The sequence below is a fragment of the Astatotilapia calliptera genome, chromosome 7, assembly GCF_900246225.1.
Source record: "Astatotilapia calliptera chromosome 7, fAstCal1.2, whole genome shotgun sequence".
In the NCBI taxonomy this organism is placed as follows: Eukaryota; Metazoa; Chordata; class Actinopteri; order Cichliformes; family Cichlidae; genus Astatotilapia; species Astatotilapia calliptera.
In genome coordinates, this window is record NC_039308.1 from 43,577,665 (window position 1) to 43,602,416 (window position 24,752).

Here is a 24,752-nt window from a genome sequence, read left to right on the forward strand (position 1 = left end):
CGTGGAGTGGGACACGAAAAACAATACAAAATAAACTAAACTGGGAAAACTAAAGCACAAGGAGCCACAGGGAAAAATCACACAGCTATGATGGAGACTACGACACTGACAAAGAGAAACACAGGGCTTAAATACACAGAGGGATAACGAGGGAATGAGACACAGAAGGAGGGCACAGCTGGGAGAAATCAGGACTGGACGAGACAGAGACGCAAAACTAGAAACACTCACATGAGGCATGGACCTTCAAAGTAAAACAGGAAGTATCACACAGAGACGCGAACTAGACACAGTGGAGACAGCAACTAAGAAACAGAGACAAACCATAAGGCAGAGGTCTAAGAACCAAAATACACAGAGGGAAATACTCAGCTTTGAACACAAGAGACTAGAGGGAGTAACAAAAGACCAACCATGAGAACATAATGCACAATGCAGGGTGACAGAAAACAAGAAACTCAAACATGCAAAGACACACCATAAACAGAACAGAGGGGGCACAGAGAGACATGAAGGGCAGGGGAGACTTAACATGGGTTGAAACACAAGGGGGAACTAATAAGCAAATCAACATAGGAGGCCTAATGAGCTAAACATACTATAAACATCAAAATGAACTAAAACTCAAAACACTGGGTCCTAAGACCCAGGATCGTGACAGAGCCCCCCCTTCAAGGGCGGATTCCACACGCCCAAAACCAGGAAAAACAAAACAAAACCAAAAACAACCCACCCAGGGCGGGCGGCGGGGGTCCAGGACGGAGGGCCAGAAACAAAGCCACAAAAACACAATGTCCATCAAAAACACAGGAGCGCAGGGAACAGTTCACAACTCCTCAGGGGGCCGACCCGGAGGGTGATGGTCCAGAAGTCCATAGTTCATTTGATCAAGGGGCCGTCCGTGCGGAGGGCAACGGCGGCGACACGGAAACGGTTCAGGGGGCCGACCTCGACGGCGGTGACGTGGAAACAGGTCAGGGGGCCGGCCGTGCGGAAGGCGACGGGGTGGAAACAGGTCAGGGGGCCGGCCGTGCGGAAGGCGACGGCGGCAACTCAGGCGATGGCGATCAGGGGGCCGGCCGTGCGGAAGGCGACGGCGGCGCCCAAGTGTCAGGCGTACCGGCCGAGGCTTGGAGGGCACAGGACCAGGCGACGCTGAAGCAGAGGCAGGACCAGGCGATGCTGAAGCAGAGGCAGAGGCTGGCCCAGGCGTAGCAGAAGCACAGGCGGATGCAGCCGGACCAGGCGTAGCAGAAGCACAGGCGGATGCAGCCGGACCAGGCGACGACGAGGCGGTCGCAGGTGGTGGCTGGACAGGCTCCTCGGGCCCTCCAGCTGACGCGGCGTGAGGCTGGACGGGCCCCTCGGACCCTCCAGCGGAGACAGGAGGCTGAACGGGCCCCTCGGACCCTCCAGCTGACGAGGCGTGAGGCTGGACGGGCTCCTCGGACCCTCCAGCGGAGACAGGTGGCTGAACGGGCCCCTCGGACCCTCCAGCGGAGACAGGAGGCTGAACGGGCCCCTCGGACCCTCCAGCTGACGAGGCGTGAGGCTGGACAGGCCCCTCGGACCCTCCAGCGGAGACAGGAGGCTGAACGGGCCCCTCGGACCCTCCAGCGGAGACAGGAGGCTGAACGGGCTCCTCGGACCCTCCAGCGGACGAGGCATGAGGCTGGACGGGCTCCTCGGGCCCTCCAGCGGACGAGGCATGAGGCTGGTGTGGTTCTCCGGAACCACCAGCTGACGTGGCATGACCAGTAGGTGCAGAGACCACCGGCTGAACAGAAGGCTGAGTGGGTGACGGAACAGATGACTGAGCTGAACAATGGGGAGCTGGCTGAGCTGCACAGTGGGCTAAGGGCTGAGCTAACGGAAGCACGGGAAAGTTTACTATGGACTGGGTGGCTAACAGCGCTAATGACTGAGCTAAAGACTGAAAGGCATGCAGTAGTGATGGCGGTGTGGATTGCAGACCGAATTCTCCTGAGCCCTTAGTAGAAACAGGGACGGGCGCAGGCACATGCCGGACACTAGCCACTCCCACCCGAGGAGTAGGTACGGGTGCGGAGACGGGCTGTATCCTGGCTGACCTCACCCTGGGGACCGGAACAGGCACCGGCAACGGCTGGGCAACTGCCCTTCCCACCCAAGGAGCTGGTACGGGTGCAGAAAGGGACAGAGCCTCAGCCGGCCTGGAAACCAGAGCGGGGACCAACTGGGCCTCAGCCTCCCCCACCCGAGGAACTGGTACGGGTGCAGAGGTACGCTGGGCCCGAGCTGCCCCGGGAGGAGAAACACGAGCAGGAAAAGGAGCAGGCTCAGAAAAAACACAGTCTTAGAAACAGCAGGCTCAGGGTCGACAAAAACAGATCTATCAAAAATGAACCCGCCGTCCACTTCATGTTTTGCAGTCTTAGTATTAGCAGTCCTTGTTTTAATAGTTTTTGAAATCCTTGGGTTGACAGTTGTAGAGTGAGCTGACTTGGGGATGACTGAACCGGACCTGACAAAACCCGAACAGACGGAACCGGAACTGAGTGTGTTTGACCTGGTAGAGTGGTTCACAGTTTTCCCTTTAACAGCATTTACAGCCTTTGGCGAGTGCTTATTGTCTGTGATTTCTCCCTGTTCAGAGGGAGCAAAATGAAAAAACTTCTCCCAGTCTATGTCATCGTCCATCAGGGACACATCGACAGGATCAGGAGTGTGTCTATTGTTCTTAATGTCCAGAGAAGCGGAAGAAGGATAATCAGTGTTACTCACCACCGGGAGTTGCTTAACATGGTCCATCTTATTGCGGCGTGTGCGCCGCTTCCTACGGGGAGGGGAAGCGGGCGGAGAGAATAGCCGAGCCTCCGGCGTGCAGAACGGCGACACGGAGGCTGGAGCGTGGGCAATTGAAGGGACGCGGAGAATTCCCACCTGAAGCGGCCGCGGCTTGGGTGCAGGTGAAGCGGCAGGTGGGGGCTTTCGGCAGCTCCGGGGACCACCGAGAGCCAGCCGCGTTCCTCGGAAAATCCGCCCGTAGTCAGGAGTGCGCCACGGCCTCAAGCGGAGCTCCTCCTCTAGCTCAGCAAAGGCAGCATCCTGACGCTCACGCAGCTGAGAGCGGTTTGCTGGGTCCATGTAATGGTCGTAGTCTTCTGTCACAGTACGGCTGTGTGCAGGCAAAAGTAGGACCCAAACGCAAACTCACAGAGACAAAAGGTAAACTCAAAAAACACAGCTTTATTGCTGGCGTGGAGTGGGACACGAAAAACAATACAAAATAAACTAAACTGGGAAAACTAAAGCACAAGGAGCCACAGGGAAAAATCACACAGCTATGATGGAGACTACGACACTGACAAAGAGAAACACAGGGCTTAAATACACAGAGGGATAACGAGGGAATGAGACACAGAAGGAGGGCACAGCTGGGAGAAATCAGGACTGGACGAGACAGAGACGCAACACTAGAAACACTCACATGAGGCATGGACCTTCAAAGTAAAACAGGAAGTATCACACAGAGACGCGAACTAGACACAGTGGAGACAGCAACTAAGAAACAGAGACAAACCATAAGGCAGAGGTCTAAGAACCAAAATACACAGAGGGAAATACTCAGCTTTGAACACAAGAGACTAGACTAGAGGGAGTAACAAAAGACCAACCATGAGAACATAATGCACAATGCAGGGTGACAGAAAACAAGAAACTCAAACATGCAAAGACACACCATAAACAGAACAGAGGGGGCACAGAGAGACATGAAGGGCAGGGGAGACTTAACATGGGTTGAAACACAAGGGGGAACTAATAAGCAAATCAACATAGGAGGCCTAATGAGCTAAACATACTATAAACATCAAAATGAACTAGAACTCAAAACACTGGGTCCTAAGACCCAGGATCGTGACACAAACATTGTACGTGACTCGCAGGAGGAACAAAAACACAGAAGATGATCTTGTTGGAACATCCATCACTGCTTTTCATACTGAAGCAGTCAGCAGAGTATACAGAGTATTTTTAACACAGGTACATGCATGCATAGTCTGTACAGCACAACTGACCACAGTGATTTAGAGGACCTAAAAACAGGCAAACAAAACACAAAGATAATTTTTTATTAGATTTACAGCCTCAAAGTGACAAAGTAGACAGAGTGCACATCACAGGAAACAACACAAGGATAAAAGAGCTGAAGTAAAAAACTGCAAACATTAAACAGAAGGTTTAGGTTCCATCCCCGTCTGCTCCCGTCTGCATGACATATATCCTCGGACAAGACCAAAACCAAGCTGCATCCAACAGAGTCTGAATGTGTGAAAGAGGCCAAAGTTGTGTAAAGTGCTTTGAGTGCTCAGAGTAGAAAAGCACTGTATAAGAACCAGTCCCTAAACTCAAAGCAGCTCAATGTTCAGTTTATTTATGCAATAAAAATAAAATCCTGAGAGCGCCCATAAAAATTAAAAACAAAAAACAAAAACAAACAGAAAACTGTAAACACCTTACAATGAATCTGATGCAGTTAAATTCATACTCATTTAGAGTGCGTTATACTGTCATAAAGAAAGGCTGCACACGTTTCCTGCCATGTGTTTGTGGATGCAGATGTTTGACCCTAAATATGCTCACACAGGTGTTGTTGAATAAAAGGTTTCTTTAAGATCGTGGTGAGTTTAATGTACGTGGACTTGCGTTTGTGGCCTGGAAAATATTTCACCTGTGGCTATGATTTTGAGTCTCTGTCCTGCTGGAACACTCAAACTTCATGTCAGAGTTTTCCTGCTGTGGTGTTTCTGCTCATCTTGCACAGCTGGATGTTTCATAGTGTGCTGCATGTTTGGGGTTGTTCTTTCCAGGTCCTCTTCAGCTGCGGGAAGCCAACAAACCATGTTATGCAAATTAGAGCTGAAGTGACCTTGAAGGCTGAGACAGACCGTCTGAGCAGCTCAGAGGTCATTTCACAGCCAGTGTAACAATTAAGTTTAACATCCAGGCATCCATGAAATCCGAATTTATGAAATTTAATGCCGTTAGAAGTTAGCAGGGAGTTACCTTGCTAGCTTCCATCTAAATATAACACACCATGTTCTGACTGAGGGATTTCCGAAACAAATTAAGACGTACAGCTCTATCACTCCCGACATAAATGAAGACAGGAAAGTAAACAGCAGTGATGTTCTTAGGGTTACTGAAGTTGGGCTAGCTGGTATATAATGATGTGCTACACGATCGCTAGTGACACAGCTATGTTAGTATAATATAAACACTCAAGCTGGAGGGTGAATGCTAACTTTTTTCCACTCAATAAAAGTTAACGTGAGGGTTCCCGAAGGTTCGGGACAAATGCAATCGCATGGCAGGATGCTGTAAACGGACCAAACTTCAGCCAGGAGAACAACTGAGATAATCTATCCACAATACGAGGTTAGTCATTAATATATTGCTGCATGGGCTGTGCTGTAGTTAAATCGTAAGGTTTTAAAAATGGCGCTTTAAAATGAATAGCGATAATAATAAAAACCGTGAGAGGCTGACAGTGATCACTGACTGGTTTAGGGGCTTGTTGAGATTAAATAGAACAAGATACAAAGCATTAAAACATAAATACACAACAGCCTTATTAAACGCAGGGTAGTTTGGGCCCAGAAGCAGAATTCATCACGTCATCACTTAAAAACCGGATATAAAAGGTTACGTTTAAAAAAAAATTAATGAAAAAGTGTTAATCAACAGATGAGCACAGAGAGTACATCTCGTCCTCAGGTTCAGGCTCAGGCTCACCTTCACCGGCACAGTTATGATCCAGGTTCTGTACCATCATCTCCATCCAGCAGACTATTCAGATATGCATAAACCCAGCAATAACAGAGATGTTGAAAATCATCTGAGGTGGAAACAAAAACATGGAGTTTCAGTAAAACCTTCTGTCAGGACACTGCAGCAGCTCTGTAATATCACCAGACTGAGCATCAGCCAGTGTGAGCCACACAATGCACACAGGTGTTGGGTGAAAACACACGTACATTAAAGGCAGGTCTAGTTTAGACTTGTGTAATGCATTTGCTTCAAGTTAAAGCCATGGTTTTCAAAATAAAAGCACTGTAGAGACGTTTATGTGGAGGTCTGATTTGAAAAAAGAATTTGCCATTGTTTGTGTGTCAGTGTGTTAGTGTGTGTGTGTATGTGTGCTAGTGTGCTAGTGTGTGTGCTGAAACTCTGGACCTGCCTGCAGGTTTTCTGGAGTTCAGCAGAGTCAGAGTGTAATTTTGGCTGCTCTGTAATCACAGAGCTCCTGCAGGGCGGCGTGATAACGCACCATAATGCTGCCTCAGTGTCATCCTCCCTGTGTGGGCTCTCATCGCATGTAATTCACCTCTGAGTGTGTGTGAGTGTTTTTGTGTGTGGTTCTTTCAGCACATGTCCTGAGGTCACATGGGCTGCAGACTTGTCCTCAGACTGATTAAAGGTTAGTTTAAAGAACAGATTCAGTCTCAAAAGTCTCCAGAGTGCAGGAAGGGAGGCGTCTGAGGAACTGCTACACCCAGGAGTACAAGTACATTCTAAGTACTGTAAGGACTGCAGTGTATTTTATCAAAGTATCAGACAGTACTTCAGGAAAGATTAAATTCAAAGTGAACAGCAGGTTTGTCTGTGGGTGTGCAGATGAAGTACCTCAGGTTTGTACTGCAGTACTCGCAGTAGTGAATGTAGCTGCTGTAGTTTCCCAGATCTTCAGAGTTGTTCCAGTTGTTCAGTCTGCAGAGAGGACAAGGTCTAACTATCCCTGACCCTCCGCTTTCACTGCAGTCAGCACAAAGTGTGTGAACCTCACACACACTCAAACACAAAAACACAGACACACATACACTCACACACACACACACACACACACACACACACACACACACACACACACACACATAGATAGCCTCCTCCCTCCATAAAGAAAGTCAGACGCACCGCAGAGTCAGGAATGTGGAGTTTACATGGGCAGCTTTATTTGGCCTGAAGAAAATGTTCCAGAAGCCACATCCCACACACACACACACACACACACACACACACACACACACACACACACACACACACACACACACACACACACACACACACACACACACACACAATAAAAGCTCCATCTGCTATTAACATTTAATAATTCAGTTCATCGGCACAGAGCAAAAAGTTTGTGGGAGGAACTCAGCTGAAAACTCAAGTCAGGTTTCATGAAAGACACAAAACAGAGAAAGCCAGCCAACAAACACAGAGGATAGAAAACAACCATAAAGAGGAAAAAAGCTCCAACCAGAAACAAAGAAAAGCCCACAAAAAAACAGCAGACAGACAAGGACACAAGCCTCCACCCACACTGAGGCATCACGGCAACCAAACTAAGGAGAAGGGTCCTACCTGAACACTTGCAGACAGTGACTGAAGCAGTAAAAAGCTTAGTGCCAAACCCTGCAGTTCCTCTAGTTCCCAGGAGAGGCAGCAGTGAGTTCACTCCCATAGACTCCCATGTTAAAACTAATAAACATATGTACAGCTTGATACACAAACTGTTCCGATCTTTATTGATAATTTTCCCCTTCCTTCATAACATTTTCAGAACTCACATTAACACTTAAAGTTTGATGGAGAGGTGGATGGTGACACAGGTCGATGTAGCTGCTAGCTAGCTTCACCTGAACTAGACCCCTGGGCTGTGTTTGCGCTGTTGGACATCATGTGACCAATAATATGGCTGCTGTGAGGTTACTCTACTAGCAGACCGTCCAAGAAGGCTCCACTTCAGTAGTGAGTGAAATTTGAGTTTGATTGGATGTTACATGTTATGTTAGCAGGAAGGTGTGTCTGTGTGATGCTCCCACACAGTCTAGGATGCTAGACATACAAAATCCATCCATACAAAGTAGTCACATCCAGTGAACGACATCATGATAGTTGTGTCCATCTTTTATATACAGTGCAGGAAAGCACCTGCTCTGCTGGGATTTGGAAAACAAATATGAATCCAGTGGATTATTTTGTCTGTATGACATCACCATATTAATAACAACATTTTCTCTCATTTCTGAGGAGTGTTGTGGATTCTCCACATAACTGAGGTGTCCACAGACTTCTGAAGGTGGAGTTTCCTCTCTCAGAACTTTTGGCAGCGGTAAACGAACATATGCTGCTTGATTTGGAGTGCTTTTGTGAAGTTGACATTCACTTTGTTTTGGTCTTAGAAACACATCTGATTTGTAGGCATGTACCAGCCAATGTGACCAAAGAGATTCAAAGAGACACAAAACAGTCAAAAATCCACAAAAATTACAACAAACGGGTTTAAAACAGACACCAAAGAAGCAAACCAGATGAAAACAGCAAAGAAGAAGGAGGTAAGAAGGAACACTCTGACATGTTGTTGTTCCACTGATGTCATGGTAACACACGTGGCACTGACTCACGTCATATTGAGCACATGTCTGCGTGGGCTGCTGTCATCTCACACACACACACACACACACACACACACACACACACACACACACACACACACACACACACACACACACACACACACAGTGATGTAAATCGGGGATGTAGATGACATCACTCAGAATAACAAGCTGGGGAACTTTGGTATTGATCATGTTTTGAAGGATCACACAGAAAGGAAGTGATGCGTGAGGGCAGGTGGCAGATGTGCAGCATCTGCAGACCCTGAGCGACACCTGCAGCGAGCAGCCGTGAATGTTGTCGGTCCTTAACCCCAGCCCTGCTGAAAGCTCAGTGAGCAGTCAGTCACGTGATAACCACAGCCTCATCCAGGTCACAAACAGGACGTTGTTGACGGTCATGTGGCAGGAAGTTTTCGGCTCTTCCTGATGAAGACGGTGGACCTACATAAACGGGTCAGGAGCACATCGCTGTGCTCACAGCATTCAAACTCAAACACTTCCACCCACGCCGAGCATTTTCTCCCCTCCTCAGAGCTGACCGTCCAAACAGAAACCAGCTCTGTCTCCATGAAAACACCCACAGCTTCCTCTGCTGCATCGCCACAGGAGCGCATGGATCCAGATCATGACGTCAGTCCACAGCCTTTACACTGTGAGTCTCTTTGCACTAATGGCTCCACCCACTCCAACCTTCTGACCCGGAGCTCCATGGTTAATTCAAAAACGACTCAAACAGGAAGAGGAAGCACTGTGTTTGTTTGTAGCCTGTGGTTTACACATGTGCATTGAAGTCTGATTGGACACAATGCTCTTGTCTCTTAACCACAAACCACCAATCAAGCTCCTCCACCACCAGCCTAATTTCCCCATCTAAACATTGTCCGATATGTTTGGACGAGAATGAGGAGATGCAGCAACGCTGAGAAACGCCTCCTTCACCACCACCACCACCACCACCATCATCATCATCATATTCTGGCTCCAGCGGGCTCACACTGCTTTCTGAGGACCTCCTGTTTACAGGAACAGACCACAGACAGAAACCAGATCCTGAAACAGGCATCAACAGGACGCTGCTGGGTCGGGTCAGGAGACCTTTTTTAATATCTTAGATTATCTTGCTCAGCTTTAAGCAGTGACTTTTTCTACATTACTCACTAAAAGTGACATTCACTCAATGATCTTAAACATTTCCCCTGAGTTGAGTTTGTGAAGAAGTCTGAGATGAGAAGACGAGGTCTGACAGCAGTACAGGAGGCCATCCACACCCATTGTGAGCAACCGTCGCTGAGCAGAACTGGTGGCCTATGAAACCAGCCGTCAGCAGTCCTGAAACCCCATCCCATGCAGTTCAATCCTGACTTATGATCAGAGACCTGCGAATACAGACGAGTAACAACGACAGGTGAAACAAACAATCGTGGCACGAGCATCTACCAGCAGTGCTGAAGTCTACCGCTGACTGACAGGCGAGGTGGTGGTAGATCCATCTGAGGATTACCTACTTAAACCCGAGCCTGGAGTGGTGACCAGCCTTTAGCTTCAAAGTCCACAGTTTGAATGGACTGAGTGATTGACTCATCAGCTGTTTTAAAACAGATCACACCGAACTAAAAGGTGAAGAAAGCAATTGAAACAACTCAAATTCTCAAGTGAATAAACCTCATCCAAGGAGGTCATCAATCACGCCAACCCTGCGTCTCTGAGGCCGGGATGGGAACAACTGGGAACAGATCAGAGGGAAGACGTGATGGTGTCTGCAGATTGTGCTGCTGTTTGAAAGACTTCCCGTTGAAGAACTTCAAGGATTTCAGTGTGGTTACTGTGGTTTTCTGTAGCAACAGTACACACCTGCATTTTTACAAACTCACAGCTGCACTCTTATTACTCAGGAACAATCGTCTTGATACATGCTTAATCATCCAGGTGACTTCTTGAGTTTCAGCTGACTGCAGGGTTCCAACCTTATAAACAGTACATTTGCATAATGACTGAAACTAGCACCACTGATGAACAATGAGGTCAGTTTCCATCTGTGAATCGGGGAAACCTGTGAAATCTGCGAAACCTTACAAAGTGAAATATGTAAAATTTGTAAGGTTGGGGAAACCTGCAGTCAGCTGAAACTCAAGAAGTCACTTGATTGACGATGGAACATTTCTCCCACTTAATATCCAGATGACCAGAAACTTTTTTGATGACTCAGGAAAAATAATGTCTACAAATACATCTCACCAGGTTTATTTGTGGAGTTCATTTCAGGTTTTCCCTAAAGAAAATTGGCCACAAAAATATTGTTTCCATAAACTTTTCATAATTTCTTTTTCTTCTTCTGAGGAAATTGAATTCACTGTTTTTTACGACCTGCTGAAACCTTAAAAATGAACCGCAATGCAACAAACTGCTGCTCAGCTCATAATCATGTTCATGCAGGACAACAAGAACACCACCAACCTGTGACTCTTTAAATCTTTTACTCACAGTAAATCATCACTCAGGGTGGTGATGCTGCCCTCTGCAGGCAAACCCAGGTTTTACATCCAGCAGCACTTTTAAAAATGTCCAGTAATCATACGTCATCAGTTTGTTTTAAAACATATTTACATTTCCCAGGATATTAAAGGAGTACAAAACTATAAAGAAGAATTTACTCAAAAAAAACAAAAACACATTTGATTTCATTCAAACGTCTTACAAACTCAGAAGGTATGACACACTGAGACACACTAAACTGGTTTAAAGTAACTCCCCTCCCTTCATACATGGAGCAAAACACTGAGTTTCACCTGCTGAGAATGACAGTTGCCCCAACATTTTAAGGGTGAACATGAAGTTTTGGCTCTTCCTGAGCGCTGCAGCTCAAACCTGTAATCACCTCTGTTACCATCACAGGCCTGACTCGTGTTATCTATACCCAAAGATGTCTTTCATCTCACTGATTCATTGTTTAATATAAGATACACAAATACAAATGTAAACAGCATGATAGAAAATCTTCATCACCTCATTGTGATGAGAGCGGATCTGCTTCACGGAAGCTTCAACAAGTTTTGGTGTTTTGAAAGTCTGAGAGTCATAGTGAGGTTGGAGGTGTTTCTCACAGTAGGAGGCCCCACAGACCCTGGTGGCTTTACGTTTCCTTCCACTGCAAACATCACAGGCCACATCTTCAGGTCCAGCAGCGTGGAGCTCAGGCTTTCTCAGCTCCTCCACTAAAGCTGCTAGTCCAAGCACCCCCACAGGCTAGCCAGTACCGGTCAACCATACAGCCTCCATTGGAACAAAACCAATAGGAAACCCTACTAACTCCTCCCGGGACCCCTCAAGAGATCAGTCGCTGCCTGCAAGAAGAAAAATCCTTCCAGAATGGAAGAGTTAATAACACAGAACAATCCATTTATATCAATAATATCAGTGATGATAATGTAATTAGTACATTTTTATAAATCCAGTCAGTGATTAAAATATTCTCAGAAAGGAAAATTACTTGTGTCCAATTCAATCTCATGCAAAATCAAGATACTACAGTTACATCTAATGAGTTAATGAATAGAGACCATGGTTCGATAACAGAGGCAACAGAGCTCAATTAGGAGATTCAACCAATCATTAATGCTAAAGGATTGTTTATTTTGCTAATTAATAGGTATTATTTTCTCACCAATGGCTAGAGTGGTGAGTATGTGTTTAGCTTTTTTGGTTGGATGACTGAGGTTTTCTCAGTAAACACAAATGAGGAGATAATGGGACTCTGCAGCCAAACATGGAGGTATGTGTTTGAGTAATTTCACAACAAAAATGCCAAACAGGCGAGCAGATCCATAGTGCAAGAAATATGTGTCTGTGGTGTTTTGAGAACACTGAGTGCAAATATCAGAATCAGAGAAGCCCATTTTATTCACCCTGTGATGTGTGATATGAGTTCTGTGGAGGATTTGAACTGAAAGGGTTGTAAATTTGTTTTTTGTGATTACAATTGTATGTTTACAAATCTGTGTCCAAAAATCTGATTCTGAGGACTGCTGAGAGTATATTTGGAGATGGGTAAACTGATACAGTGAAATTAATCTATTCAGTTTGGAGAGTTTCTTGTTTTTTGGATGAATGACTTTCCAAAGAGCTGCAAAAAAAGGAAGGACCAGCTGACTTTGTCAAAGGCTTTTTCTACAATCACACTTGTGTGGGCTGGTGAGGCACAAGGGAAAGGTTCAGCAGGTGGAGACCACAGACTGCTGCTCTCTCCTGGCTCGTTCTTCTTTTAGCAGATACGATGATTTTCTAAGTTTGTGCTTGTTGAGTCTCTACTAAAAACTTTGCTCCTTTGCCACCTGACAGCCAATTAAGTCCACAGGGAACGGTTCTGGCTCCGTTCCTCTTCACCATCTACACGGCAGACTTCTCCCACAACTCCACCAAGTGCTTCCTGCAGAAGTTCTCTGATGACTCAGCAATAGTCGGCCTCATCACTGATGAGGACGACAAGGACTACAGAGGACTGACTCACGACTTTGTGGACTGGTGCCAGCTGAACTACCTCCAGATCAATGCCAGTAAAACCAAGGAGCTGGTGGTAGACTTCCGCAGGCACAAACAAATTCAAATTTTTTATTTGTCACGTACACAGTCATACACAGTACGATATTCAGTGAAATGCTTAGACAACTGCTCGTGACTTAAAGAAAAAAAAGGAAAGGGCTATGAATAATGTTAAGGAAAATGTTTTAAAACACTTCTTCAGTAAAGACTCAGAGAAGAGAAACACACAGAACTTCTTGCTAGCAAGGGCAGTCTCCAGACAGAGAGACTCGCGCTAAGAAACTGCCCCTGTCTTTATTTTATACTTCAGTGTGTGTGTGTGTGTGTGTGTCCTGCTGATCAAACGGTCATGAAAGCACAAAAGGTACATCCTTGGTCACAAAGAGGGTAGTCTCCCCCACCCTAGATGGTTCACCCTAGATAACACGGTGAGGAAGTCCAGCAGTTAAAACACTTAGACTAGAACAGACGTAGCTACGTTAATCCTACCATAAAACAATAAAACAAGGTACGACCTCTCCCATGCTTCTAGGATGTGGGGGTGAACACCCTAGAATGTTACAGACCTCCTAGGATGAGACATTCTTTCAATATGCCACCAACTATATACTTCTACACACAAGTGATTACATGCAGTATTCTACCATATGCAAACTTCTATCACTAAAAGATTATACTGACTACTAAATACAATTTTCCCTTGATAAATAAGATAGGAAATAAATATTGAAAAATTAAAAAGTGTAAATTTAACTAGGAAGGAATAAAATATAAGAATAAAAAATATAAAATATAAAAAATGAAATAACTGTACAACACAATTTAGAATGAAGGGTAAATTTAACTGGGAAAGAATAAGATAAAATATATAAATTAAAGTTGAAAATAAAATAACTGTACAACAAAATACACAATATAGAACTAAATAAGAATGTATGAAGAAATATAAATAAATAAATAAATATATACACAATAACAGCAGCTGTACAAGTATTAACTGGAAATGAAGAATATAGTGACCAGTGTTGTGCAATCCACATTATGTCTTGTGCAGTGCAAATATGCTTAAAGTGATTTAAGTGATGAAGTGAAAACAAAGTCCAGAAAGTCCAGTGTGTGTGTAAGAACCATATGTGTGGGTCAGTACTGTGTGGTGGTGTGATTGAGAGACTGTATCGCCTGCGGGAAGAAGCTCCTCCTCAGTCTCTCTGTGTTGGTCTTCAGGGAGCGGAATCGCTTTCCTGACCTCAACAGAGAGAACAGTCTGTTGTTGGGATGGCTGAGGTCCTTCACGATCTTCCTGGCCTTGGTCCGGCACCGCCTGCTGTAGATTGAGTGCAGGTCAGGGAGCTCGGAGCGGATGGTGCGCTCAGCTGACCGCACAACCCTCTGTAGAGCTCGTCTGTCCTGCATGGTGCTGTTCCCGAACCAGGTTAAGATGTTTCCCGCCAGGATGCTCTCTATGGTGCACGAGTAAAAGTTCCTGAGCACCTTGGAGGGCAGTTGGAAGTCTCTCAAGCGTCTGAGGTGGTAGAGACGCTGTCGGGCCTTTTTCACCACGGTGTTGATGTGACAGGACCATGACAGGTCCTGCGTGATGTGAACTCCGAGGTATTTGAAGCTGTCCACTCTCTCCACTGGGCACTCGTTGATGACGGGGGTCTGGTAGTTCCTCTCCTGCTTAGTGCTGAAGTCCACTATCAGCTCCTTTGTCTTACTGACGTTTAGAAGGAGGTTGTTCCTCTGGCACCAGTTCTCCAGATTCCTAATCTCCTTCACGTAGGCCGTCTCGTTGTTATCAGAGATCAGGCCCACCACGACGGTGTCGTCAGCAAACTTGATGATGGTGGTGGAGCTGGTAGTGGCCACACAGTCATATGTGTACAAAGAGTACAGCAGGGGGCTCAGAACACACCCCTGGGGGGCTCCAGTGCTGAGAGTGGTGGAGGCTGAGACATGTCCGCCCATCCTTACTGCCTGTGGTCTGCCAGTTAGGAAGTTGGAGATCCACTGACACATAGATGAGCTGAGTCCCAGATGCTCCAGCTTGGTGGTGAGTGTGGAGGGAATTATGGTGTTAAATGCAGAGCTGTAGTCTATGAAGAGCATTTTAACATAATTCCCCCTTCTAGTGTCCAAGTGAGTGATGTGTGGAGGAGATGAGAGATGGCATTGTCTGTGGAACGATTTGGACGGTAAGCGAACTGTAGTGGGTCCAGTGTGTCTGGTAGTGAAGAAATGATGAAGTCTCTGACCAGGCGTTCAAAGCACTTCATCACTACTGAGGTGACAGCTACAGGGCGATAGTCATTGAGAGAAGCAGGGTGGGGTTTCTTCGGGACAGGAACAATGATGGACTCTTTGAAGCATGTGGGGATCACCGACTGAGATAAAGAGATGTTGAATATCTCAGTGAACATAGGAGCTAGCTGGTATGCGCAGTCTCTTAGAATACGACCTGGGATGCCGTCTGGTCCTGCTGCTTTCCTGGTGTTCACTCTCTTGAAGGCTCTCCTTACTTCATGCTCGGAGATGACGAGCACGTTTCCGGTGCTGGCAGTATCTTCCTGTCTGCAGCTGTTAGCGCCGCAAGTACTAGCATTGTTGGAGTCCTTAGCTGCAGCCTCGAAGCGAGCATAGAAAGTGTTCAGCTCGTCTGCCAGAGTCACGGCCGCGTTCGTCATACCGGTTGTTGGTGCTTTATAGTCAGTTATTGTCCTTAGTCCCCGCCACAGGCTCCTAGAGTCACTCTGTTGGAGTTGTGACTCTAGTTTCCTCCAGTAGCGCTGCTTCGCCTCTTTCACCGCCCTCCACAAACATCCTCCACTGCAACCACTGAACATCCGAGGTATGGACATCGAGGCTGTGGACAGCTACAGGTACCTTGGTGTTCATCTGAACAACAAACTGGACTGGACTCATAACTCAGATGCCCTCTACAGGAAAGGGCAGAGCAGGCTGTACCTGCTGTGGAGACTCAGGTTGTTTGGAGTGGAGGGCCCACTCCTGAAGACCTATGACTCTGTGGTGGCCTCAGCCATCTTCTATGGTGTGGTCTGCTGGGGCGGCAGCATCTCTGCTGGGGACAGGAAGAGACTGAACAGGCTGATCAGAAGGGCCAGCTCTGTTCTGGGATGCCCTCTGGACCCAGTGGAGGTGGTGAGTGACAGCTGGTGGCTAAGCTGTCATCACTGTTGGACAACATCTCCCACCCCATGCAAGAGACTGTGACAGCACTGAGCAGCTCCTTCAGTGGGAGACTGTGGCACCCACGGTGTGGGACGGAGAGATTTCGCAGGTCTTTCCTCCCCACTGCTGTCAGACTCCACAACAAAGACTTTTGCAGCTGATCAACAAACCCACATATGTGCAATAGACTGCTATATGTGCAATTCTTCTGATGAAGTTGTATTTTTGTATTGTCCTAGTCCGTTGTATATAGTATTTGTATTTCTATTTTATTCTATTGTATATATTATTCTATTCTATTGTATATAGTATTTTATTCTATTGTATTTTATTGCATTCCAGTGTTTTCTAATTTCTGCTACATAACTTTGCACTTTTGCTGTAACAAAACAAATTCCCCACCTGTGGGACTAATAAAGGTCATCTTATCTTAAGTCCTTTCCCACTGGGTTCACCCAAAAACAGCTATACTAGTTTTGTTTTAATTACAACATGCTGAGGTCGCCTGCTGACATCAGTTTTCATGGATCATTTGTGTTGATATCAATATGGAAATCTAGTGTTGTATATAAATCTTTGTGAAGTCATAATGTTGCACTGAAAAAAATGTTTTAAAGCAGGGATGTACCCCAAGGACTAACACATTGTTGTGAAGTTGAGAGATGACTCAGTATAAACTAAAGCGTTTACTTAATCGCTGATTACATGCTAACCTGTGTATTTTATTATCTGTACACATATGACAGGAGCACATTGGCTGAAATCTTTGGTTCCTATAAGCTGTAAAAACACAGATTTTTAAAAAAAGAAATAAGGCGTGCTGTTCAGCTCTCTCAGTGTCCTTTCATATGATATATTACTCAGTGTGGTTTCTTGGAACTTTTTTCAAGGTGAACTTTGAAACAATGGTCAAATGCTTAGCCAACCTAATGAAAAATGAAATCAGCTGCAGCTCTTACCATGTCTGCCATGTGAAAATAATTACTGCAGACACCAGACTGCTAGCAAACAGAGCAGATTACATCCTGCATCCATTCAGGGAGAAAATGAAGAGTCATTTAAATCGTGTGGGGTTTTTTGTACGTGTGAATCCTGAATGTGCTCATCGATGTCAGATGGCACACTGATGAGGCACGAGCATCAGACAGGTCTGAGATTTATCCTCCATGCTTTCAGACTCTGCCAACGGCATTAAGGTGCAAACTTTCTGAGAAAAACCTACTAACATCAAAGTTAAAGAAAAACCAAAGAAAATAAGAATAAACTGAAATAAGAAAACAGGAACCTGTAATCACTGATTTGGTTCATGCAGATAGAAACATCCAATTCGGACATTTCAGTTCTGGTCCAATAAACACACAGAGGGTGATAAACTTAAGAAACAACAGATTTATTAAACATAATGAAGAGCAGAGGAGACACCCTGCCTCACTCCTGACAGTCACTAAAATCTCAGAAACACTGACGTTTATGTTTTATTACAACAACACCTGTTTCTGCTTCTTATTAAAGGCTCATTCCAGTTTATTTCAGCCTGCTGCACCTCCCACGCCGAGGGGAAATCAGCCGCTCAGAGGTGACATGAGGAAGGTAAAGCTGGTCCCAGCACCACACTGAAGGGGGTGATCAGGATTGACTTCTCATTCATCCTCATTTTTCTTCCATGAAACTCTTTGACATGAAATTCTGTTTGCATCTACATGATACAGGGAAATGCTCACTGATTTGAAGCAGGTATAATGAAAAATAAGACCAAGAGTAGATCCTTGAGGAACATCACAGAGCTCAGGAGCTGCACTGAGGCCTAGTTTGTGATGAAGGTTTTTTTTTTTATGAACTGTCAGTGATGCAAAGAATAGGTCCCCTTTAAAATATACTATATACAATCCTCAACCACAAACCTGCGTTACATTTACAAAAAATAAATAAAATTAAGAAATACTGCACGCATCAGAACTTCAGACGTGTCTGAAAATGCTGAAATAAAGCTGACGTTATGAGCAGCCACAACATTAAAGCCTCTGCAAAACACCGAACATCTCACTGGGATCCAACGGGTCCTGGTGTTCAGGTGGACGTTTCTGACACGGTCCACTCGCCCAAGCATCACAGTAAGCCAAGCATGGCACGCCCCTGGTGGCAGCAGTTTCCCACAACAACATCAAACTGCTCAGCAGCAGCTAAGAGAACAAAGAGCCTAAACTGGGTTTAAGGAGGTTAAAGCAGAACGAAGAGGAGCCACCGCCTGTGAAGAAGCTTCAGAGTAGGAACAGCAGGTTTTAATTTTGTGGCTCACCCACTTTTTTGGGTCGAGAGCAGAAAAAAAAAAGTTTGGCATTCAATGGTCGGTGTGGCACTGTGAGTGTACATGGTTATGGAAAACGGGTTCACCGCACGCTCTGAGACATGTGTAGAGGCGTAAGCATCTCCTCAAAGATGGCACCCTTCACGTTGGAGCCCCGCAGGTTCGCCTCCTGAAGGTCGCAGCCGGACAGGTCGCAGTTCTGCAGGAACAAGAGAGAAAATGAACCTGAAAGCATCACGGACAGCCCGTGCATTTCTGGAGCTCATTGAAGTTTTTATGCATTTGTGTCTCCTCCACCTCCTGAAGATTTCTTAAGTTGAATAAATGGAGCCAATTAAATTATATTAGTCATGCTTCTCTCCAGGTACTCCGGCTTCCTCCCACAGTCCAACGGTGTGCAGTTAGTGGGGTTAGGTTAACTGTAGAGCTGGGCGATAGAACGATGATATGTATTGCAAAATAACTTTTTCTCGATAGAAAAATTAAACTATTGCGATAGACCTCACCGCTCGTCCTCTTAACAAAAAAAGGAAGAACAGCCAATCCAAATAAACTAGCGCAGAGCCAAACCAATCACAGCCGCAGCGTCACATCAGGTGACTTGTTATGTACAGCACAAGTGCCAAGCCGCACATGTGTATTTGTTTGGGAAGCAGCCAGCCGCCGTGCCGCCTGGGTAACTGAGGAAATGAGTGTGCCGACTAGAGAAAAATCAACCGAGAGCGTGACCGAAGGTTACCGAAGAGAAAACATGATGGTTCCAAGGCCGGAGAGATTGTCGAACGGAAGAGCCATAGAAGTTCCGTAGTGTGAAGGTATTTCGGCTATTTCAAGTCTGACAAAAAAAAAAAAAACAGTAGCGTGCACTGTAAATTGTGCCGAAAGCAAGTCTGGAAATACAATAAAGCGGTGCATGCTCAATCTCTGACTGGAAGCGCTAATTCGTCATTCGGCTTTTGTCAGACTAAAGTAACTGTTAAAACTGTTTGAAAAGCTCAGCTATACAACAAGGAGAGATCGAGAATTTCCTTTTAGTTCTCAATTTATTTGATATTGACAAAAGTTAGTCAGTTTTGTCTGTTCTTCTGTAAAACAAACTAAGATTTATTTTTAGAATTAATATTTTGTTTCTAAGTGGAATTGACAATTTAGTCTGTTTCGTTTGTTCTATTTTGAAACTTAAACGCTTTAGCGGCTGCCTTTTGTGTAGTTTGCAATATTTGCCTTTATTTATCTGAAAAAGTCTCATGTTCCTTAAGTACATCTACCCTGTTGAACTTATTATGGGAAATGAATATTTAAATCAAAACAATACTCGTGAGCAACGGTACATTTAAATCTTACAAATATAGTTATTTGGCTTATATCGTGATAGATATCGTTATCGCCTGAAATGAAAAAAACATATCGTGATATGAAAAAAACCTTATATCGCCCAGCTCTATTTAACTGGTGATTATAAATTGCCCATAGATGTGAATGGTTGTCTGTCTCTGTGTTAGACTGGCAACCTGTCCAGGGCATACCCCGCCTCTCTCTCCAAGACAGCTGGGATAGGCTGCCCCCCGTAACCCTCAGTGGGATCATTAGAAGAGAATGGAAGTGATCATGTCTGACTGAAGCTGCGTCATCAGCTTTTTAATGTTACAGGTCAGATTAAATCACATCTTTAGCATTTGGACCGAGCACGAGTCCATGGCTCAGTCAGTCTTCCCGCACAGAAAATACATCTGATTCAGCGTGGCACAGGCACTTGCAGTGTGATGTGTTTAGGAAGCGAGACATTTATCAAGCTCATCAATGTGAACAGGACACACAGGTCAGATCTGTTTTGAACTCCAGCCTCACGTGTGAGTGTGCGTGTGCATGTCTGTACGGACCTCGAGGTCAGTCCCAGCCAGAGTCGCCCCCCGCAGGTTACAGTTCTTCAATTTGGCATTCTTTAGCGTGGCGACTCTCAGGTTGATGCCCGTCATCTGACTTCCCTCCATGTCCACACCCTTCAGGTTGGCCCCTGACCCAACACACACACAAAAATATAAATCTCTCTCTCTCTCTCTCTCTCTCCACGACAACCAGTGTCTGTGCGTTTATCTATAGATGGTTTGTGATTGGCTGCTTCACCCTCCAGGTTGGCCTTGACTCCTGCAGGATCCTCAAAGTTGCAGCCTCGCAACGACGCTCCTTCAGCGTTGGTGCACAGCATCTTCACGCCCTGCAGGTTGGCACCCTGCACACACACACACACACACACACACACACACACGATTCTGACAGAGGAATCAAAGCCAGATACAGCAGACACCTGTCCCACCTGCCGATCTGAACCCAGAAGAGTGATCAGAAACAAGTGTCAAAGTGCTGCAGGTCATTCAGACTGTGACAGATGATCACCCAGGTGCTCAGACACCAGGTTGAATCATCAGATTGTGAAAATTAAACTGATCTGGGTTCAGTTTCTAACAGAGCTGTGGAGATCTCCTGGGCTGTTGAAACTTTGAGGGCTCAGAGTTATTGTACACGACAATTAGGTGATGGTGGGCGGCGACTCACGTCAAGGCAGGCCGCGGACAGGTCGGCTCGCTCCAGGTTGGCCCCGCTCAGGTTAGCGTGGGTCAGGTTGGCTCCTCTCAGGTTGGCCATCTTAAAGTTAATGTAACGCAAATCCAGACGAGAAAGGTCGGCACCGGTGAAGTTCAGACCCTGAAACAAAACCCACAGAGCGCCCACTGTTACTCAAGTTACCTGTGGTGTCTTCAAATGCCTGACCAAGCCAAGATAATCTGAGCACAGGTGATCACGCCCCCTCACCTGTCAGGTAGCTGCTGTGGGTAACCAGCAGGTAGGGAGTGTTAACTCGACCAAACACAGAATGGCCGATTCACAGAGGAACTGTTTGGTTCCCAGGGGTTAATCTCAGCTAATGCTGTTGTTACCATGACAACCAGGTACACAGACACACAGTGCTCACCTGACAGCGCAGCTCGGACTTTGTGGTCGTGGCCAACAGGAACCTGATGAACTCTTTCCGGGTCAAAGGTGAGTGATCGTCAGGAGGCTGAGAGGACTGAACACAAAATACCAATCACAGCAGAGTACGCGCACGCGCACACACGCACGCACGCACGCACGCACGCACACCCACCTTTATAAGGGCCTCCAGCTGTTCGGCAAGCTGCTCGATCCCAAAGAAGCGGGCTTCCTCGAGCACACCTGCACAGGTAAGAACACTGTTAGCAGGCTGTGTCTATGGGCTGAACGGGCGCTGTGAATTTATGTGGCGTACCGAGGGGGTTGATCCCCTCGTTGATGATGAGCTGTCCGTGCCGCAGGTAGTTCAGGATGGGCTCGAAGTAGTCCGGGCTGCGGTCGATCAGGTATGCGCCCTGGCGGTCACGCTTGTTCGCCCACACGTCTGAAACGTGCGCATGATTAAAGCACGCTGCACATGCACCACTTCCTGCTGAAGTGAAGCTGTGCTCACCTTTCTCTCTGAACATGTGGGCCAGCATACTCTCCGGCTCCTTACTGACTAACGTGCTCCTGAGCAAGCAAACACACACAAGATACAGATTAACAATGACCTTTAACCCTCCACGTCAGGGAGGTTCAGCTTCACAGAAACAAAATCATGAAATTTGTAATAAAGCTCAGGACAAGCTGATCAGCAGCCTCTGATCACCATCAGCAGCCTTCAGGTGAGTGACAGAATAATCTGGATATTCTGCATCGCTGTGGAACAACAGCGGCCCCAGCATGTCACTCTGCACATTACAGCACCTCCAACTCCACTTTTAAAGATTTTGACTTTGACAGCTGAGCGTCATTAAAGACTGATTATTAAGGTCATCACGAAAACAAAAACAGCCGATTTAAATCAGTGTAAAACCTGCCGTGACGACGGTTATGCTTACCGCGTCGTCGTAAAGCAGCGTCCACCGACGTTGAGAGTCAGCCAATCAGTGTGAGTCTGATCCTTATCAGGGCCTCTGGGGTCATCCTGAGGATCTGGACAGGTGAGCGCACAAGTAGCATTAGTGCAATAAACATGAGTCCAATCAGCTCTTTTACCAGCAGACACCAACAGGAAGTCTGCACAAAAGGTGGGTGGGGCTTATGTGTCAGATTAGGGACATCATTTGGATGTCAGAGTAGAAAAGAAAAAAAAAACAACAACAAACAAACAAACAAAAAAAAACAAAACCCCAAAACAAAACAAATCAAATCAAATCACTTTTGTCACATCACATGTGCAGGCACACTGGCACAGCACATGCGAGTGAAATTCTTGTGTGCGAGCCCCACAAGCAACAGAGATGTGCAAACACAACAACACAAACGAGCAAAATACAAGAATGGCCAACCTGAAACTAATAAATATATGTACAATATATAATAGTGTATGCATTTCTGGATGTGTATACTAAATATTTTCCTACGTGTGTGTGTGTGTGTGTGTACACATTTTTACAAATTAAATAGTAAAAAAAAAAATAAAAAAATTATATAATAATAATAATAATAAAATATATAAAATATACAGAGTTGAATATGTGCAAAACAAGTGGCATTTATATACAGTGTGGAGTGCATAATGTTGAAGTTCCAGTAGTGAAGCTGAGGTGTCTATGACGTGTTCAGCAGTCTGATGGCCTGATGGAAGAAGCTGTCTCTCAGTCTGCTGGTACGGGACCGGATGCTGCAGAACCTCCTTCCTGATGGAAGCAGTCTGAACAGTTTATGGCTGGGGTGACTGGAGTCCTTGATGATCCTCCCCGCTTTCCTCAGGCAGCGCTTCCTGTAGATGTCTTGGAGGGAGGGAAGCTCACCTCCAATTATCCGTTCAGAGCACCGCACTACTCGCTGGAGAGCTTTGCAGTTGTAGGCGGTGCTGTTGCCATACCAGGTGGTGATGCATCCAGTGAGGATGCTCTCAATGGCACAGTGATAGAAGGTCCTGAGGATGCGGGGGCTCATGCCAAATCTTTTCAGTCTCCTGAGAAAGAAGAGGCGCTGCTGCGCCTTCTTCACTGTTTTGTTTGTGTGTACAAGTTCAGAGCATGTGCAGGAACTTCTGCACACTCTGAGCTCAGAGTCAAAAACACCCCAGCAGCACACCTCTGACCCCTGGGCTGCAGGTTATCACACTCACCTTCAAATGAGTCTCCCTCAGAAACGTAGAGCACATCATCGTCTCTGCACACACAAACATAGGAAACAGTGATGGTCGGGCTGTCTCAAAACAAACAAACACACAAAAAAGGCAGGCATATACTTGCATATTAAATAAACATAAAAAAATAAGGTATAAATAAACAAAAGTGTGGAATCATTAAAATGATCTAAAATTAAAAAGGGATTATATCTATGTGCCCGGTTTTTATTGTCACTTGCGTCACTTTTTGCCCTCCACAGGAACATTTCACCGCTCACAGGTGGAAACACCTTGAACGCCTCTGCAGTTCCGTGGATTCACTGTTACACCTGCACAGGCCCCTCACCTGATCAGCGCGATGTCGTCGATGAGACCGCCGTTCCCGTTGTACACATTGGAGGCTCGAATGCCCAGCTTGGAGCCGGCCACACACAGCAGGTCCTCCAGCGATCCGTACACGGCCACCACCTGCGCGCTCGCGGACAAAACGCACCGTTACCGCTTCCGCCCGCCGAGAGATCCGGGGGCGTGCTGGAGCGGGAACAGGCCATTTTTGTCCCCGCCAGCACACAGACTCCCGCCTCACGGTTATAGCTTACCTTCCCGTTCGTGCACGTGCCGTTAACGAACAGCGTGACTCTCCTCATAGCGAACAGCTTCAGTCGAACCGGCCGCTCCCGCCCGGGAAAGGAACTCCTTCGGCCACAGCTACAAGCGCTCTCCCTTTCCTCTTCCACAATCCGCTCAGACACCCAGCGAGCCAATCAGCGGGCCAGACTGGAGACCGACAGCCAATCAGTGAACAGGGGGCGGGGCCTGTCCCTCACGGATTGAGGGACAATTAAAGTATATTTTATCTTAAAGATTTAAAAAAAAAAAAAGTATCCAACTAACAAATTAAAAGTAACAGAATTTATATTTAGAATCAATATTTAGAATCAAATAGAAAAAAGTGAAGCAAATAACTGAACACGAAAAATAAAACAAAGTTAGAAATGTATCAAATGATTAAAATAAAAGCAATGCAGACCTACACAATTTAAAAGTGAAAGCAGAAGCAACACCCCTCAGACACTTCGCTGATACTGGTTTGAACTTCTAAGTTTAATTCTTCAGCATGCTGCTG

The 24,752-nt window shown here is 46.0% G+C and overlaps 1 protein-coding gene and 1 long non-coding RNA gene across 3 annotated transcripts; both read right to left on the bottom strand.

The window, feature by feature from the left end:
* Positions 1 to 3,760: 3,760 nt before the first annotated feature.
* On the bottom strand, positions 3,761 to 6,842 carry LOC113027420 (uncharacterized). The gene is made up of 3 exons (XR_003273049.1): positions 6,667 to 6,842; positions 5,776 to 5,878; positions 3,761 to 4,861 (listed from the first exon to the last, which is right to left on the bottom strand). It is a non-coding gene; the product is annotated as an uncharacterized LOC113027420 (long non-coding RNA).
* Positions 6,843 to 17,535: 10,693 nt separating this feature from the next.
* Positions 17,536 to 24,383, bottom strand: LOC113026318 (BTB/POZ domain-containing protein KCTD9-like). Of its 2 annotated transcripts, XM_026174968.1 has the most exons (12): positions 24,226 to 24,382; positions 23,973 to 24,094; positions 23,624 to 23,667; positions 22,386 to 22,479; positions 21,956 to 22,014; positions 21,758 to 21,886; positions 21,617 to 21,684; positions 21,443 to 21,538; positions 21,025 to 21,174; positions 20,596 to 20,701; positions 20,352 to 20,485; positions 17,536 to 18,670 (listed from the first exon to the last, which is right to left on the bottom strand). In XM_026174968.1, the coding sequence occupies exons 1-12, from the start codon at positions 24,271 to 24,273 to the stop codon at positions 18,554 to 18,556; spliced, it is 1,167 nt and encodes a 388-aa protein (XP_026030753.1). In that variant the 5' UTR covers positions 24,274 to 24,382; the 3' UTR covers positions 17,536 to 18,553. The 2 variants fall into 2 exon arrangements, with proteins under 2 accessions (XP_026030753.1, XP_026030752.1); XM_026174967.1 differs by having other exon boundaries at positions 21,758 to 22,014; positions 24,226 to 24,383.
* Between the last annotated feature and the right edge of the window lie 369 nt (positions 24,384 to 24,752).